The 17,682-nt window shown below is 45.7% G+C and overlaps 1 protein-coding gene across 1 annotated transcript in view; it reads right to left on the bottom strand.

Moving 5' to 3' along the window:
* ZC3HAV1 (zinc finger CCCH-type containing, antiviral 1) overlaps positions 1-15,596 on the bottom strand; it is a 61,575-nt gene extending 45,979 nt beyond the window's left edge. The window contains exon 1 of the mRNA XM_029922836.1: positions 15,200-15,596. Within this exon, the coding sequence (XP_029778696.1) occupies positions 15,200-15,507 (308 nt within the window). The 5' untranslated portion in view covers positions 15,508-15,596. The remainder of the gene's footprint in view (positions 1-15,199) is intronic.
* Between the last annotated feature and the right edge of the window lie 2,086 nt (positions 15,597-17,682).

Genomic DNA, 17,682 nt, shown 5'->3' with positions numbered 1-17,682 from the left:
CTCAGGTCATGTTCTCATGGTTTATGGGTTCAAGCCCCACATGGGGCTCCTCACTTAGCCAGGAACATGCTTGGGATTCTCTCTCTCTCTCTCTCTCTCTCTCTCTCTCTCTCTCTCTCTCTCTGCCCTTCCCCTGCTCTCTCTCTCTCTCAAAAACAAATATGTAAACTTTTAAAAAATCTTAAAAAATACAAGCTGGGGTGCCTGCCTGGCTCAGTCATTGAGCATGTGACTCTTAATCTCAGGGTTGTGAGTTCGAGCCCCACATTGGTTGTAAAGATTACTTTAAAAAGTCGCTTATTCAAATGCTGCCGTCTGTGTGTACGGCATTTCTGAAACTCTCTGGAATTGCCTTCAGATCTAGCTATGGAACCTCCTAAAAAATAAAAAACCACAGAGAAATCACAGAATCAATGACCTGCTATGATCTGAGTTCTTAAAACCCAACCAGCCCCCCAGGCACTGCCTCACGGAGAAGTCCCGCACAGCTGCGTGGGCTCTGGTGACGGTCTCTGTCCCAGCCATTTCTTCAGGCGGGCCCTCCTCGGTCTCTGGCGCCTCTTGAGAAGGCAGACGTGGGCTCCCTCAGCTGGTTTGGGGTTCTACGGTTCAGAGAACTTCTCCCAGCCCTCAGCCCCTCTGCAGCTGGGCTGAGGTTCACCTCATTACTCCTCCCACCCCCATGGGAGAGGGCAATCTGAAGAGTGCGCTGGGAGGGCCCAGCTCCCAGCCCAGGCAGAAAGCCCCTCCATTACCGGATGAATGGGAGACTCATTAACTATAAGGCTTCTCACTCTACTGGCCATTTTCATTAATGACCCTCGTGGTAGGGAGCTGAAAATAACCTCAGTTGAAACAAACACCCCACAGCTAGAAGGTTCAGCCTTCCATCTCGAAGACCCCTGGCAATTACTCGAAAGGAATTTAGAATCTTTGCTTTCCTCTCAGCTCCAACGCAGACATCCTGAACAAGGTGCTAAGACTATGTCACCCCTTGCATGGCTAAATAAGGGTCACTGAAAAAGACACAACCCCTCTGCACGTCACAGCGATATGTGGCCTTGGTCAGACCTGTCCTAGCTAAGGAGGAGTGGGTCACTTCCAAGGTATCCGGAATCAACAGCTCCTCTATATAACTCAAGGCCAGCAGGCGGCCTAATGATTCTGGAGTCCGGAGGCTTTTCCGGGCTCACCCAAGACACCCCTGCCAGAAGGAAGAGCCCAGCCAACACAGCACGCTACGGGTCCTTGCGGTCCTTGCAGCCGCCTAGATGAAGGCTCTCACACCTCAGTCCTCTCCACCCCCAGGCAAACTGCTCGTTCCTCTAGACTCGACACTCACCTGCCTCCCAGCTTCGTCTGCAACATCTATGTCCAGCCTAGACTTCTCCCAACTTCTCAGAGGCTTTCTCTCTGCCCTAATTTCAGCATATTGGTCAGCCTCGAGGGTGAGGCAGTTCATGCTCACCTATTTGGGAGTAAGCCCAAGGGGACAAAACCAACGTTTATTACACGTTTACTGAGTGACAGCAACTCTGCATCTGTTGTTTAATACAGTCACCACAATAAGCCTACGAGGTGGCGGTTTACTTTTTACTTTGGGAGACTGAGGCTGATAAAATGAGAAATCAAAGGTAACTCCATGTTATATGGAAACCAATTTGACAGTAAACTATTAAAAAAATAAAGTGAGAGAATAAAAAAAGGTAACTCCAAAAAAGAAACCCCAATCTCAAAAACAAAACAACAACAAGAACAACCTAATCTGGAAAAAACAAAAACAGATTGAAACTTTTACAAATCCGAACGGAAAAAAAAAAAGAAGAAAGCAAAGTCATTATGGTTTATTTAAAACGCTATTCCCATTACTAAATGGAAAATGGAGAGTGGAGTGCAAGGAGAGAGAATGCACAGAAATCACATAAAGGAGGTAGCATGACAAGGACACAAGAAACGCGAGAAACTATTTCTTACAACTGGCATCAAGGAGATAAGGCCAGTGGAACCGGTCACAGTGGGAGCTGGACGGAGGTCATGTTTTAGATTTAAGGTGGCAGAAGCTTCCTTCCACTTTCTGCTGATGGGTCGGCCCCAGCTCCAGGTCCGTAAAATTGACTAGGAGGCTTATACCGGAAAACAGTGTGAAAATCTGCCCTGGCTCTTTACGGTTCTCCAAACTGGTGGTTCTCAAAGTGAGGTCCCCAGACTAGCATCACTGGGAGGTTGTCAGAAATGCAAATTCTCAGGCCCCACCCCAGACCTACAGGCTGAAGTCTCAAACTCTCAGGGTGAGAATCATCTAGAAGGTTTATTAGAACACGGGTTGCTGGGCCCCACCCCCAGAGGAGGTGCTCAGTAGGCCTGTGCAGGTGTAACAAGTGCCCAGCGACTGCTGCTGCTGCTGCAGGTACACTTGCCAGTTCAGAGGCCCCAGCGACCTTCTCCAAAGGACAGTGGGGGCTGCAGAAGGCGGGCGCGCGGCCACAGGGAGTCCCCACCTCCCAGCTCAGGGAGGAGCTCTCCTACAAGCCTTGGTGAAGTGCTGGGGGTGGGAGGGGGAGCAAGCGTTGGCACAATTCTGCCTGTAATTCAGCAGATAAACTTCAAACAGCGAGATTTGGGGTGGGAGACGATAACTTCTATAAAAAAAAAAGAGCAAAGATGGCCTTGAAAGAGGCAGATTTGTCTCCGCTTCAGGAATCTGAGGCCAAAGGCTAAAAAACAAATGACCTTTTCTCACTTTTCCCTTCCAGCCACAGAACAAAATGTTACTTTAACCCTGGCAATAAATCCTCCCCCGCACCTCAGAGGAGGTCTGGGCGGCAGGGCGGCTCTCATCCTTGGCTACGCAGCATCCTCAACTAGGGAGTGTCTAGAAATACCTAGGCCGAACCCTCAGAGCCCGATTTAATTTGACAGGAGGCGGCAGGTGATTCTGCTGTGCAGGTGGAGGTGAGAATTGCTAGTGGGACTCGTCAGATCAGAATCTAAGGGAGGTTCCTGAGTCAGACGGTCACCTCCAAGCTCTGGTGCTTAGCGGGCTGGTAAACAGAGCCAGCTCTGGGTTCAACGACCAAACCAACGGGAAAAATGTTCCAACCTAAGGGAGAGTCTCGTTCTTTGACAGGAACAGGTCTCAAAATACCCCCCTCCCTCCCCCTCCCCCCTGCCCAGCCCCCTCAGCTCCCCAACACCTTGTGGGGAGGGGCTGATAAAAAAAAACAAAGATAGAGTGGATTTGCACAGAAAACAGGAAATAGCTCATCATGATGTAAACCAGGTGAAAAAGGAACCAGGATGTGTGAAAAGATAACATCTAGAGAAGGCTGATCTAAAGACTAAAATGTCGCACAACCAACAAAAGCCCTAATGAAGAAGTATTATTTCAAAGCCATGAGACTGTTCGCTGTGTTTGTTGGGCTCATGTTCAAGGTTAAGCTGCCATGATACCAGAGATGAATCTGGAAGTCTTAGTAAAATGGGGGAGGGATCAGAGTAGACCAACAGAAAGAGCAGGAATAGGATAAGGACCGGGTGGGGGAAGACAAAGCATGGAGGTGAAAAAATGAGTCGGCTTCAACCACAACTGCACTGCCCAGAACACACAAGGTGCAGAGAAGAAAAGGCCAACCCAACGTACTGCTGCCACGGGGGGAGCCCAAGGTGTAGGAGCTGCGGGCCTGGCCTGGGGACAGGACACACCTGGATGGCTGCAAGACGCTGGGCAGCAGAGGATGACAAGAGAGGACCGGGTCCGAGGACCGGAGGGGCGGGGGCGAGGCGCTGAGGATCTGCATGTCGTCTACCGTACCAAGACTGAGGCTCCCCAAAATCGTCTCTCTGGTATCGCAGACAGTGCCCCTGGTCTCCAGTGCCCTAAGCTGGCGTAGCCCATTAGAGTCACCGAAGGCCTTCTACAACCTCCCCGTGCCCAAGCCATACTCCATGCCAATTAAATCAGAATGTGTGGGGGTAGGAGCAGGGCATCTTTATTTTATTTTATTTTATTTTATTTTAAGACAGAGGGCGCAAGTGAGGGAGGGGCAGAAAGTGTGTGTGTGTGTGTGTGTGTGTGTGTGTGTGTGTGTGTGTGTGAGAGAGAGAGAGAGAGAGAAAGAGAGAAAGTGTGTGTGTGTGTGTGTGTGTGTGGGAGAGGAGAGAGAGAGAGAGAGAGAGAGAGAGAGAGAGAGAGAGAGACAGGGACTCGAAGCAGGACATGAGCTCACAAACAGTGAGATCATGACCTGACCTGAAGTCAGATGCTTAATGACTCAGCCACCCAGGCACCCTGGGCATCTGTACTTTTTAAAGATTCCTCAAGTGATTCCAAGGTACTGCAACGTCTGGGAAGCATCACCCTAAGTCCACGTCAGGGCTGAGAAAAAGCGCTGGAAGGGGAAAGCATTAAGAAGTGGTGGTGGTATCACCAGAATGTTCAGTTGTAGAAAGCGAGCCTGTAGCCTGCTCTCGTCCGGCACAGCCCTGCCCTTCTTCCCCGCCGTACTTCCCAACAGAAATCCCTTAGGAAATGAAAACGAATAGTAACATAAACTAGAAGGAGAGAGTGATCAACTGCTGAATGGTTCAAACTGCTGAGTGATCAAATGCTGAAGGGAGAAAGGAAGGGGCAGAAGCCTCTAGAACAGCCTACTGTTTGCCTTACAAAGCATGTGGTCCATAAACATCTGTTGATGGAGGGACAAGAATGCCCAGGCGTCCTGTACATCTTGTGGTTCTACCACAGAAAAGTAACAGATAGGTCACCCTAACCCTGGAGAAAAGCAAACTTTTCTCAACCTGTGTTCGCTCTGCACTAAAGAATCCATCCCTTGGGCGCCTGGGGAGCTCAGTCCGTTGAGCGTCCAACCTCGGCTCAGGTCATGATATCCCTACATCGGGCTCTGCTCCGAGAGCTCAGAGCCTGGGTGGAGCCTGCTCTGGATTCTGTGTCTCCCTCCCTCTGTGCCTCCCCGCTCGCTGCTTGTTCGCTCTCAAAAATAAACATTAAAAAAAATCTTTTTAAAAATACATCCCATCTCTCTTTGATGCCCTCAAACGCTGAAGCCACATGAAACCTCGTTTTCGCAACCTACCAGGGAGCACGCCCCTCGGTGCTGTCTCTGAAAGTGTGGTTCACGGACCCCTGCAAAAGAATCTGCAGGGTGAAGGGGAAAATGCAGATCCCCGGGCCCAACCCATCCCTCTGAACCAGAATCTCTGATGGGTGACAGGGAAATCTGCATTTTCGTAGGCCCTGCCCAAGGGCTTCAGATCTATGTCAAAGTCTAAAAAGTATTGCTCCAAGCTGGGTACCTACTGTGCACCACAGGCTACCCAAGGCCGATAAACTCAAGGTACAGGAAAAAAATGTTACAATTCTTTATATGTTATTTCTTTGTTTTTATAAATTTTTTTTACATTTATTTATTACTGAGAGACAGACAGAGACAGAGCATGAATGGGGGAGGTCTTCAGAGAGAGAGAGGAAGACACAGAATCCGAAGCAGGCGAGGGTTACATGGGTGTATATCCATTTATTAAGACTCTGCAACCTGGATACATTAAATGGGCACATTTTACTGTACATAAATCATACCTTAATAAAGTTCATTTTAAAATTTTTTTTAAGAGAAAAATGAGGAGCACTTGGGTGGCTCAGTCAGTTCAGTGTCGGACTCCTGGTTTTGGCTCAGATCTTGACCTCACGGTTTGTGAGATCAAGGCCTGCATCTGGCTCTGCACTGACAGTGCGGAGCCTCTTGGGATTCTCTTTCTCTCCCTCTCTCTGCCCCTCCCCTGCTCGCTCACTCACTCTCTCTCTCAAAATAAACTTTTTTAAAAAGGACAAAAATGCGAGTAAATATTTAATATACAAATTATTAGTTATACATTAGTTATACATATACCAGGAGTACATGCTCCAAATGGTCTCCATCGACAGGGGTGAGGAATCAAAATGTTTGGAAGTTAGTCCCTGAGGTGACCTGTTAACCTGATGCTCTGAAGTGGTCTGAAATGGATGAAAATCTTTCTCAAGTGTGGCAGAGCCCAAAAGACGGTGAAACGGGTCTCTATTCTCTCCACCTCCTCTGTTCCCGCCTGTTTAAACTGATTTCTCCCTGAGCCTGAAATCCCAGGTCCCTCTGGATTCTTTCAGTCCTTTTCCACCCTCATCCTGGAGCCTTGCCAATTCCAGAGTAGCCTGTAGGTAAAGATCAGAGATACATGTTTGGAAGTAAATACGGTCAGGACAGGTAAGCAAATGACAACCCTTTTGTGGAAGGAAAACAAATCTGTATTTGGGTTCACTGTTTAATTCTGCCATCTCTATACTATCGAAAAAGTAGAAAATCTATTGTTATCAGATGCTTTTCTGCCACTTATTCAACATTTTATCAAGACTCAGAGGATCACTTATAATGTCATTACATTTCTTAAGCTTAATTTCTGCAGAAATCGAAAGTCAGATTTGACCAAATGAAAATAAACATGAAACAAATCTGAAAGGAGGATAAAAACTTCCAAATGATTCTTATGGGCCACATACCACTCTAGGCCCTGATGTCACAGAAAACAGCAGTCTCTATGGCCATCAGCTTAACCGCCAGACTCCATGGGAAGAGCACAACCCGTAACAGAAGGAACTTCCAGAAACTTCCTTCTCAGTAAATACACCACACAAATGACAGATAACATGCAAACATAAAAGGCAAATCTTTGTAACAAATGTCATGCAAAGTGAAAGAAGGCAGACACAATGGGACAAATACTGTATGATTCCATTTGTAGGAAATATCCAGAAAAGGCAAATCCACAGAGACAGGTAGATTCGAGGCTGCGAGGGGCTGAGGAGAGGGGAAGACGAGGTGTAGATGGGTATGAGGTTTCTGTGTGGTGTGAGGACAATGTTCTGGAACTAGGCGGCGGTAATGGTTGTACAACATCGTGAATGTACTTACTGCCATTCAACTGTACTTGCCTCCCCCAGTTTGAAGGTCATTCTTTTTTTTTTATTTTAATTCCAGCATGGTTAATACACAATGTTCTGTTTGTTTCACGTTGACGTTACAGTGATTCAGCAATTCTATACATTACTCAGTGCTCATCAAGATAAGGGTGAACTTTACATTTGAAAATGGTAAAAAAAAAATAAATAAAGATTATTACAAGCAAAAATAAATAGAGCAATAAGATGCAAAAAAAAAGTAAGATGGAAATAAGAAACAACTGCTAAGAATTAGGCACCGAGTAAGACAAACGTAAAATTTGAGCGTTAGGTCTTAGAGCTGCTGGAGACCCAGAAATACATAAAGAATTAAAACCACTTGAGATACAATTTCACATTCCTTGTATTGGCACTAATTTTAAAAGGCTGACGATGTCTCCTCCAGGAAGGCTTGCAGGGTTTTGAAGGCCATGGCCTGCTGAGGCCTCCTTTGCGTGACAACGCAATAAAGCTATTGTACCTCTTTATCTGGTCCCCGCAGGCAGCAAGGCTGTGAAGCAAGGGAATGCTCCACTCCTATTCTTCCAGGGGCAGTAAAACCTGGTATTAAACTCTTGGAAGACAATTTGGCAACATCTCATAAAACTAAAGATAAACGTGGAAATTCTGCTACTTGATATCTAGGGAACTCTTGGTACACATGGAGAGAGATACCATAAAATTCAATGCATCAAGGTTTATAATAGCAAGAAAGTAAAAACAATCTATATTTTGATGGTAAGAAAAATTGATATATAATGGGCACACATTGCTACAAAAGAAAGTTCTGCATTCGAAAGAACTAAAAGCAGGTGACTCAGAGCAAAATGGAGGCCCATGCGCCAAGTGCCCAAACATTTAGAAGTAAATAATCAAGCTCTGAAATGGTTCAATAAAATATGCTCTATCTTCCTGTCTCAATAACATACTTTCATAATGACCTGGGAAGCCAAGTTCCAATTGAGAATTCTCAGACTCCACCAAGTTCTCTGATAGGATATAGGAGAAGGTAGGAAGTCGGCCCTGGCGTCCAACTCTGGCCTACCACGCCTGTCTTCTCGCCCTAGCTGTGTTCCACACTGCCAGAGCCATCGGACATGCCAGCCACATGCAGGAAGCCATCCAGGCTCTGGCAGCGGGTCCGGGAATAGCAGGGTCCCAGAAGCCCAGAACATGGTCTAGAATGAAAGTGGGGGTTAGAGGTTCTAGATGGCCTCATGGATTCCTCAAAGAGTGAGTAGGGACACAACGAAAAGAGGGCCAGAACTAGGGTTGTAAAGCAGAGCGCCCATGGCAGAAGTCCACCTTGTCCAGGTCCAAGACAGTACAGACACATCAACAGGGCTCTGCACATTAGGGGTGAGTCTCAGAATCATGCTGTGCACACGACAGCAAATAAATCAACTATTTGCACACCTAGTATTGATATCATTTGTAGGCTTGAAAACAGGCAAAACAATACTAAATATTGCTCAGAAATACACACTAGAGGCATCTGGGTGGCTCAGTTGGTAGAGTGTCTGACTCTTCATTTCAGCTCTGGTCATGATCTCACGGTTATGGGATCAAGCCCCACATTGGGCTCCACGCTGAGCATGGAGCTTACTTGAGATTCTCTCTCTCCCTCTCTCCCTCTGCCCCTTTACCCTAATCACTCTTTCTTTCTCTTGAAAAGTTTTTAATATTAAAAGAAATACACACCATATATTTTAAAAATAGTAAATGTATAGGAAAAATAAAAATCAAATGCAGAGCAGTAACAGTATGATTGCAAATTGGTACAGCCACTATAGAAAGTACAGAGATTCTTCAGAAAGTTAAAAACGGAACTACCGTATAATCAGCAATCCCACTTCTAGATACATATCCAAAAATGAAATCAGTATCTCAAAGAGATACCCGCACCACAATGTTCAGGGTGGCATTATTTACAATAGCCAAGATATGGCAACAACCTAAATGTCCAACAGGTGAATGGATAAAGACAATGCGGCAGACAGATACAGACGTAGACACATAGCTGTGCTGAGGAACATGCATGATTCAAACGAAGGAAATCCTACCACTTGCACCAACATGGATATACCTAAAAGACATTAGGCTAAGTGAAATAAGCCAGACACAGACAAATAACTGTATGATCTCTTATATGTAGAATCTTAAGAGTCCAACCCACACAAGGCAGAATGGTGGTTGCAAGGGACTGTAGTGGGGAGTGGGGGGATACCGGTCAAGGGACACAAATTTTCAGTTAGAAGATGAACAAATTCTGGAGCTCTAGGGTACACCATAGTGGCTATATATAATAATAATATTGTATACTCAAAGTTTGCTAAGAAAGGTGATCGTAAGTGTTTTCATCATCAAAAAAAGACGGCAAACTGATGAGGAGACAGGTTAGTTGGCCTGACTGACAGAATTATTTCACAATGTATACGTATATCAAAATATCATGTTGTGGGGTGGTGCCTAGCTAGCTCAGTTGGGAGAATGGGACTTGATCTTGGGGTCAGGTGTTCAAGCCTCACTTGGGTATACAGATTACTTAAAAACAAAAATAAAAACAAAATACCACATTGTAATACCTTAAGTATGAACAATGTTTATTAGCCCATGCTACCTCCATAAAGCTGAAGAGAAAAAAAGAACCGTTTATTCATCTCTAGTTATCATGTCTAAGATGGGGGAGATGATCAAGAGAGAGAACTCGGGGGAGGGAGAACGGTAATACTGTATTTCTGAATGTGATTCATGGGTGCACAGATAACTCATTGTACTCTTCATATACTTTTGTAAGACTTAAATATCACATACTAAAAATTTCAAAGAGAAAATTCCTTTAAAATTAAACAATAAGATAAACCAGTTTATGCCCTTCTAATTGGCATAAATGTAAAAAGTCTAATAATGCCAAGTGCCAGCTGGCCATAACATAGGGACACCGGGACTCTCAAACATGAAAATATGAGTCAGAATCTGGAAAAGTTGAAACTGCAACCATTCAACCCAGCAACTCCACTTCGTAATGACCTACTCTAGAGAAGCACCAGAGACATGTATATTCTTGACAGCATGGTTTGTTACAGCAAAAAACCTGGAAATATCCCAGATGCCTATTATTGGAGCAGGAGGTACTGAACTGTGCTATAAATCATAAGAAATACTATACAACTGTTAAAATGAATAAATTGGATCCTTATGTATCAAAATAAATAGATTCCCAAAACATAACACAGAGTAAAAATTCTAAATACATAAAACATGGGGCACCTGGCTAACTCAGTCAACCGATTTTGGGGCTGTAAGTTTGAGCCTCATGTTACATGTAGAGATTACTTAAAAATAAAATATTTAGGAGAACCTGGGTGACTCAGTCAGCTAAGCATCCGATTTCAGCTCAGGTTATGATCTCAAGGGCCAGTAAGTTCGAGACCCCCATCAGGCTTTGTGCTGACAGCTCAGAGCCTGGAGGCTGCTTCAGATTCTGTGTCTCCCTCCTTTTCTGCCCCTCCCCCCACTCATGCTCTGTCTCTCTTTCAAAAATAAATAAACATTTTTAAAAATGTTTCTAATAAATAAAATAAAATCCCTTTTTAAATTTTTTTGATGTTTTTTATTTATTTTTGAGACACAGAGAGAGAGACAGCACGAGCAGGGGAAGGTCAGAAAGGGAGACACAGAATCCGAAGCAGGCTCCAAGCTCTGAGCTAGCTATCAGCACAGAGCTCGACGCGGGGCTTGAACCTACGAACTGTGAGATCATGACCTGCGCCAATGCCAGACGCTCAACCGACTGACCACCCAGGCGTCCCAAATAAAATAAAATCGTTAAAAAACACAAAAGAATATTATATTTTGTGCATGGATAAAATTACATATAGGAGGAAATTATAAAAGCCTGGAGAGACAGAACACACACTATGATCCTAACTGATGTTGCTTCTGGGGACTTAAGGAAATGAGACTAGGAAATAGAAAGTAGTTTTAGGCCCGTTTGCTTTTTATTTTACTTAAAAAAAAATACCAAAAATGAAAAACGTAAACATTATTCTGAGAGGCAAGTCATAATCTTATATATTGTACTTCCTTTTTTTTTAATTTTTTAATGTTTATTCAATTTTGAGACAGAAAGAGAGCGGGAGAGGGGCAGAGAGAGAGGGAGACACAGAATCCAAAGCAGGCTCCAGGCTCTGAGCTGTCAACACAGAGCCTGGTGTGGGGTTTGAACCCACAAACCGTGAGATCATGACCTGAGCCTAAGTCAGACACTTAACCAACTGAGCCACCCAGGCGCCCCTACTTTCTTTTATAGAGCTTTTGTTATGTTACATATTCAGAGTATATATACCCTCTGATGCTTGTCATATTATTCTTTGCAATTTGGGCGTTTTTTTTCAATTTATTAAATAGTCAATTAAACCTCTTCTCATCTACTACCCACCCCACCCAAAGTTACAATTAACCAAACGGGAAAGGCATACAAACAGGAAAAGAGCCCAGAGGAAACACCCACATTGGCAAAAACCGCAAATCTAGTTGAAAACGCTCAGACAGCCTGCTTTACACAGTTAAACAGTCAGGCTTGAAAAACAAAAAACCAAAAACCGAAAAACCTGAATTAATGAAAGGTCGTACTTCAAGCAACTACTTCACAACAGAAGTGGCTAGCTAGGAAACCATGCAGAAGGATCTGGGTTCCACAAGAACTCTGCCAGCTAGCTGCTCTGCACCCTTCAGGAAATCTCTAGATGTTGGGGCCAGAGTTCTTTTATATTAGGATGAGATTTACAATACCTATCTCAGGAGCTATAGTAAAGAGTCTCTTGGATACCGTCTCTAAAGTGCTTAACAGTGCTTGATACATAGCTTTTTGTTCAACAAATGGTAGTTATTGTTTGCATCAGAACTGGGATTAGACCTCCACAGGCGAGCAATATATTTCAGCAAAGCAAAATAGAAAAATCCAAACTGATGCACCAAAACAAATACCCAAAACTGAAGCCTGCCCTGTTGACTCACATGTATTGCTAAAAGAAGTGTAAGAGAAAGATTAGAACTACAGGCTAGGAGAAATCCTATCTAGGAAAAAAAAAAGTTTTTTATATAAAGAAATATAAAGGAAATTTGCTAAGTCCAGCAAAAGGCAAACTGTCCTCAGGTGGAGAACAGTAATGGTTAAATTCAATGAGTATCAATTGGTCAACAGATCCCATTAACCTGTAATCCTCAAAGAAAGTCTTTAACTCCCACATGTCAAGTTTTAGAAGACTTAATGCCTTTTCTAAGAAGGGGGGAATATTTTTAAGACATACTTGGGGAAAAACATATTTTCTAAGTTTTAAGTCAAAAAAAATTCTCCCAAGAGCCCTATTAAGAGGACATAATACACTCTAATGGATTCAAAATTTGTAATTTTCCTATTGAAAAGTGATGAAAAAAAAATTTTTAAATACAGATAGACAATAAATGTAGTAAGAATTCATCGCTTCACTAATGAGTTTAAACTGATGAGTTTGATTGTTTTGATGTTTCAAACCACACACACACACACCACAAATACCAGAATAATATTCATAAAACAAAAAAACTAAAGTTTCTAAAAAAAAAAAACAAAACCCAATAAAGTTTCTAAATAAACTGTGTGTAAGAAATTGAAAGTTTCTAAATATATTAAATATGCAGCATATTTAAACAATTATGAATTGTCTCTACAGGTTTTTTCCTGAAAATGCAAATCCTATTTTAAGACAATCAGGGATGAATGGATCAAGAAGATGTGGTGTATATACACAATGGAGTACTACATGGCAATGAGAAAGAATGAAATATGGCCAGTTGTAGCCAAGTGGATGGACCTGGCGGGTGTCATGCTAAGCGAAATAAGCCAGGCGGAGAAGGACAGATACCACATGTTTGCACTCATAGGTCTAACAGGAGAACAGGAGAAACCTAATGGAGGACAGGGGGAGGGGAAGAGGGAAAGAGAGTTGGGGAGAGAGAGGGACGCAAAACTTGAGAGACTACTGAATGCTGAAAACGAACTGAGGGTTGAAGGGGGAGGGGGAGGGGGGGAAAGAGGTGGTGGCGATGGAGCAGGGCACTTGTGGGGAAGAGCACTGGGTGTTGTATGGAAACCAATTTGACAATAAACTATCAAGAAAAATAAAATAAAAATGAGGATTTACAGCATAAAAAAATAAAACAACCAGGGAAATTTGAATGCCAACTAGATATTAAGGTACATTAAAATTGTAACTGTAAAAAATTATAATTTTACGGAGGTAATATGAATAAAATAGAGCCCTTATCCTTTAGATACTAAAGAATTTAAGAGACACCTAACATGTTGGAGTTGGGGACAGAGATGGAGAGGGGTTAATAAATGAAATAAGAGTGGCCTTATTTTAAAAACTGTTGAATGAAATGATGGGCATATGGCAGTTCATTATTCTCTTTTCTGTACTTTAGTGTATTTTGAAAATATCCAGAGTAAAGAATTAGAAGAGAACTATGTATTTAAAACTAAAAGCCAATGCTAGGTGAAGAATTTTTAGTAACAAAACAGAAAAGCACCCAAAAAAAAAAAAAAAGGTTACATGGCCTCACAACTCCTCATTATTCAGTACAGTGCTAGAACGTTCCTTTCCTTTCTATCTTCTACCCTCTGCCCTCCTTTCCTCCTCCCAGATTTCCTGGATTACTGTGACTAAGAGGACTCCCTCTATAGTCATTCATAATTTACCTAAACTTAGAAACATTCTTTCAGCTGGGGGCCTCACAACATATTCAATAATGTTTTTTTTAATAAGGGAGCACATTCAGCACTTTTAAAAAATTTTTTTTACCATTCTGTCCTAAACAAACTTTTAAAAAAACATCATCTCATCTACCTCATCCATTTAAAACACCCGTCTTTTGCATGCTTTTACTACACAAACACTGAGGGTGACTAATCTCAAGGTTTATTCCCTAAAAAAGTACAAGATCAAAAGACTGATGGCCACCATTTTGGACACCAAGAAATCACTTAAAAGTTTTTGAGGAGCCAAGTGTTGAGAAGTCGTAGCTCAAGAAAAACTGAGCAGAGGTGCACAGGGACACAAAACACCGGGAGAGAGCCTGTGGTCGGAGAGAATCCTTCACTAATCGAACATTCAGTCAGAAATGGAATGGGATGGAACTGGGCGGGAAGGGGCCTTTCTCTCAAGAAAAAGGCTCGGTGACTACGGTGTGGTGAACGGTGAGGAAGGGGTTGGGGGCGGTGTCAGAGACGCTGCCCCGGAGGAAAGAGGACAGTGACTGATTGACAGCATATTCGGGTACCCATGAGAGGAAGAACCCAGAAGCAGGGAGGCAGGGGCTGCCCATGTACAAAATGGAAGCCATCTTTGGAGACGTGAGAGCTGAAGCCCAGCGAGGGAGCTCTCTCAGGGAGAGACTGGGAAGGCAGGGCACAAGGCTCAACCCAAACCGCGGGGCGCACTGTATGTAGGAGGCCGGAAAACCTCACAAGGGGGAACCCCAGAAGCAGCTGCCTGAGAGATAAGCGGCACTATTTCAAAGTGGTCCCAAGAGTGGGCGCTCACCAGTTTGGGCCACCAGGGAGATTTGGCGCAGGCGCGCTGGGAGAGGACACTACGACATCGGGTAACCCAGAGGAGGCCCGTTCGGGGCAGCTGGTGCGTACGAGCTTGCGAGATTCGAAAGGGGACAATGAGGGGCACGGAGGCGGCAAGGACCCGACGGCCAAGCGGAGGGCCAGCTCGCTGAGGCAGAGACGGATCCCGGCCCGGAGGGCGCAACACGCCGAGGGACGAAGATCGCACCGAGGGAAAGACTCATCAGGATTCCAGACGGGGGGGGGGGGCGGGGTCCTTCGTTCCCAAACCTGCCTCCAAAAGCTGTAGAGCGAGGCTCGCCCAGAAAGACTATGTCCCTATGGGAGGTGGGGGTGGGGAGGTAAGCGCAGTCTTCCCCGGGGAGAAAACTGGTCGGCCACCTTCCAGGAAAGATCTGGAGGCGCTGGACGGAGGGGCACCGCGGCCAGCAGAAGTCCGGGCGGAGCCAGGGGCTCTCCCGGGGGAGCAGAGAGGCGGGACTCTGGAGGCAGAGGCGGTCGGGTACGAGGTCCGCGCCCGTCGCGGGGCAGCCGCCCCCGACGGTGCTCCCAGACCCGGGCCCGGGGAAGCCGCCCCTTCCCCTCCGTGCACTCACCGCTCCGACTGCGAATAGCGGCACCGGCCCAGCAGGTTGAGCTTGCAGAGGTGCAGGTCTTCGCACGGTCTCTGGCAGTACTTGCGACGGCACACCCGGGCTCGGGTGGTGGCCACCACGAAGCCGGTGACCCTGGCCTTGTCGCCGGTCTCCAACACGACGAAGCGGTCGGGTCCGGCCGCCTCCAACACTTCGCGGAGCTGCGCCTCGGAGAGCGCGATCTTTTCGAGCAGCGCGTCCAGGGCCATGCGGCCCCCGTGGGCGCACAGGACCTTGGTGATGAAGCAGCACACCTCCGGGTCCGCCATGGCGCGGGGCGCTGGCCGGCCGCGGCGCGGGACGCGGCTCCGCGGAGAATCGAAACTTATAGGAGCCCCGGGGGCGGGGGCGGGAGCAGGCGGTGCTGCGCTGGGCGCGCCCGGGCCCGGCGAGCGCGCGCTCCTCGCCGCCGTTAGCTGAACCCAGAGGTTTCGCTTTCCAGCTCGGCCCCGCGTCTGGAGGCCGGAACTCACCGGCCCGATCCCCGCTGGGGGACTGAAGGCAGCCGAAGGGACAGAAAGCGAACCGCGCGTGCGGATCTGCCGCCGACTTCCGCAACCTTTCGACCCCTTCGCTGGGTTCTTGGCTCCGCGAGGGCGACGTTCCCCAGCTGAGCGCGGCGAGGCTTCTTCCGAAAGAAGAGAAACTAAAAATGATCTGGGGCTCTGGTGGAGTTTTTTCTAAGCCGGCCCGAGTGGCGAATGACGCGAGTGTTAGGAGCCCCCTGGAGGAGTTCCGTGTTCTCCCCCCCCCACCCATTCCGGGAACGGAACGGACGCTGGCGAGCGCTCGCCCGAACCTGGGCGCCCGGCCTTAGCGAATCCTCTCAGCAACTCCAAGGGCTAGGTGCTGTTATCCTCGTTCTGTACTTGAGGCAGTGAGTAGCTTGAGTGAACACAAGCTTTAAGCTGGAACCTGGATGTTACCCGAGGTTCCCCAGAGCTGGGTCCCCACGCCCCAGGTCCTGGTGCAGCTGGCCAGGACCGATGTGCACTTTCTCCCCCAGCACCATACCCTCTTAACAGAAACTGTTGCTCTCCCTCTTTTTTGCCTTCCCAAGAGCTTTTTATTTATTTATTTATTTATTTATTTATTTATTTATTTATTTATTTATCTGAGACAGAGACCGCGCGAGCAGGGGAGATACAGAATCTGAAGACAGGCTCCAAGCTCTGAGCTAGCTGTTAGCACAAAGCCCTACGCGGGGCTTGAACCCACGAACCGTGAGATAATGACCTGAGCCGAAGCCAGACGTTTAACCGACTGAGCCACCCAGGCGCCCTCCCTCCCCCCAAGAACTTTTTAAAAGAAAACCTTCGTGACACTTTCTTGCCAGCCTATGACCGGTAATAGGAGTGCCCCGGGTACCACCTAATTCCCAACAGCAATTGGTCACAGAGAGACATGCTTAGACATGCCCAGATTTCAGATAGGTTCCTCTCTGTGCATTTAAATAAGGCCATATATTTTGTGTAGACCCGCTTTGAACCTCCAGAGTTCAGTATAAAGATTATTTTAAAGTGAAAACATTAGAGCTACAGAAGATGCAGAAGGAAATTTTGTTTGAAATTCTCTGAAATCTGAAAGTTACAGCTACCATTAACCCCCTTCCAAGGGAGCTTCCTGCGAATTCAGCTGCCTTGTGGAGACAGTCTGCCCTTCCATTAGCATCAGAAAGCCCAGTAGAACCTTCCTTAGTCTCCCATTGAAGAAGCCCTAAAATAAACTCTTTTGTTAAATTGAGATAGATAAACTTCAGCTATTCCAGGATTTTTCCATTACTGGGAGCTCCCCCCAGATCCCAATGTGAAAATAAACCTTGTCTTTTCCCGTTAATCTGTCTATTGTCAGTTAATTTGCAGATCCCCAACCACTGTAGAAGAAGAAAAAGGTTTTCCTTCTAACACTCCCAAGTTAAAAAAAAAAAAAAAGGGTCATTGATCAGATAGGAAACAAACCTTAAAAAAAATTCATAGAATTCATGGGTGCCTGGGTGGCTCAGTCGGTTAAGCATCGGACTTCAGCTCAGGTCATGATCTCACAGTTTGTGAGTTGGAGCCCCGAGTCAGGCTCTGTGCTGACAGCCTTGGAGCCTGGAGCCTGCTTCCCATTCTGTGTCTCCCGCTCACTATGCCTCTCCCCTCCTGTCAAAAATAAACATTTAAAAGTTTTTTTATTTATAGAATTCAATTGTCAACCTAAGAAATCCTTCAAAATGGGGGTGCCTAGCTGGCTCAGTCGGAGGAGCATGTATGTGATCTTAATCTTGGGTCATGAGGTCTATCCAACCTTGTACATACATACATAGATACATATACACAGGCCATTTTTAAAAGAAGAAATTCTTCAAAATGATCAGCAGAAATTCTCAGTTTGGTAATTCTTGGTAGATGAACTGTGTCCCTCAGCAATAGAGTACTTTGGCATAAAAGCCAGCCAAACAT

Source organism: Suricata suricatta, chromosome 2 (assembly GCF_006229205.1).
Source record: "Suricata suricatta isolate VVHF042 chromosome 2, meerkat_22Aug2017_6uvM2_HiC, whole genome shotgun sequence".
Classification (NCBI taxonomy): domain Eukaryota; kingdom Metazoa; phylum Chordata; class Mammalia; order Carnivora; family Herpestidae; genus Suricata; species Suricata suricatta.
This window is presented reverse-complemented; position numbering and strand designations above follow the sequence as displayed.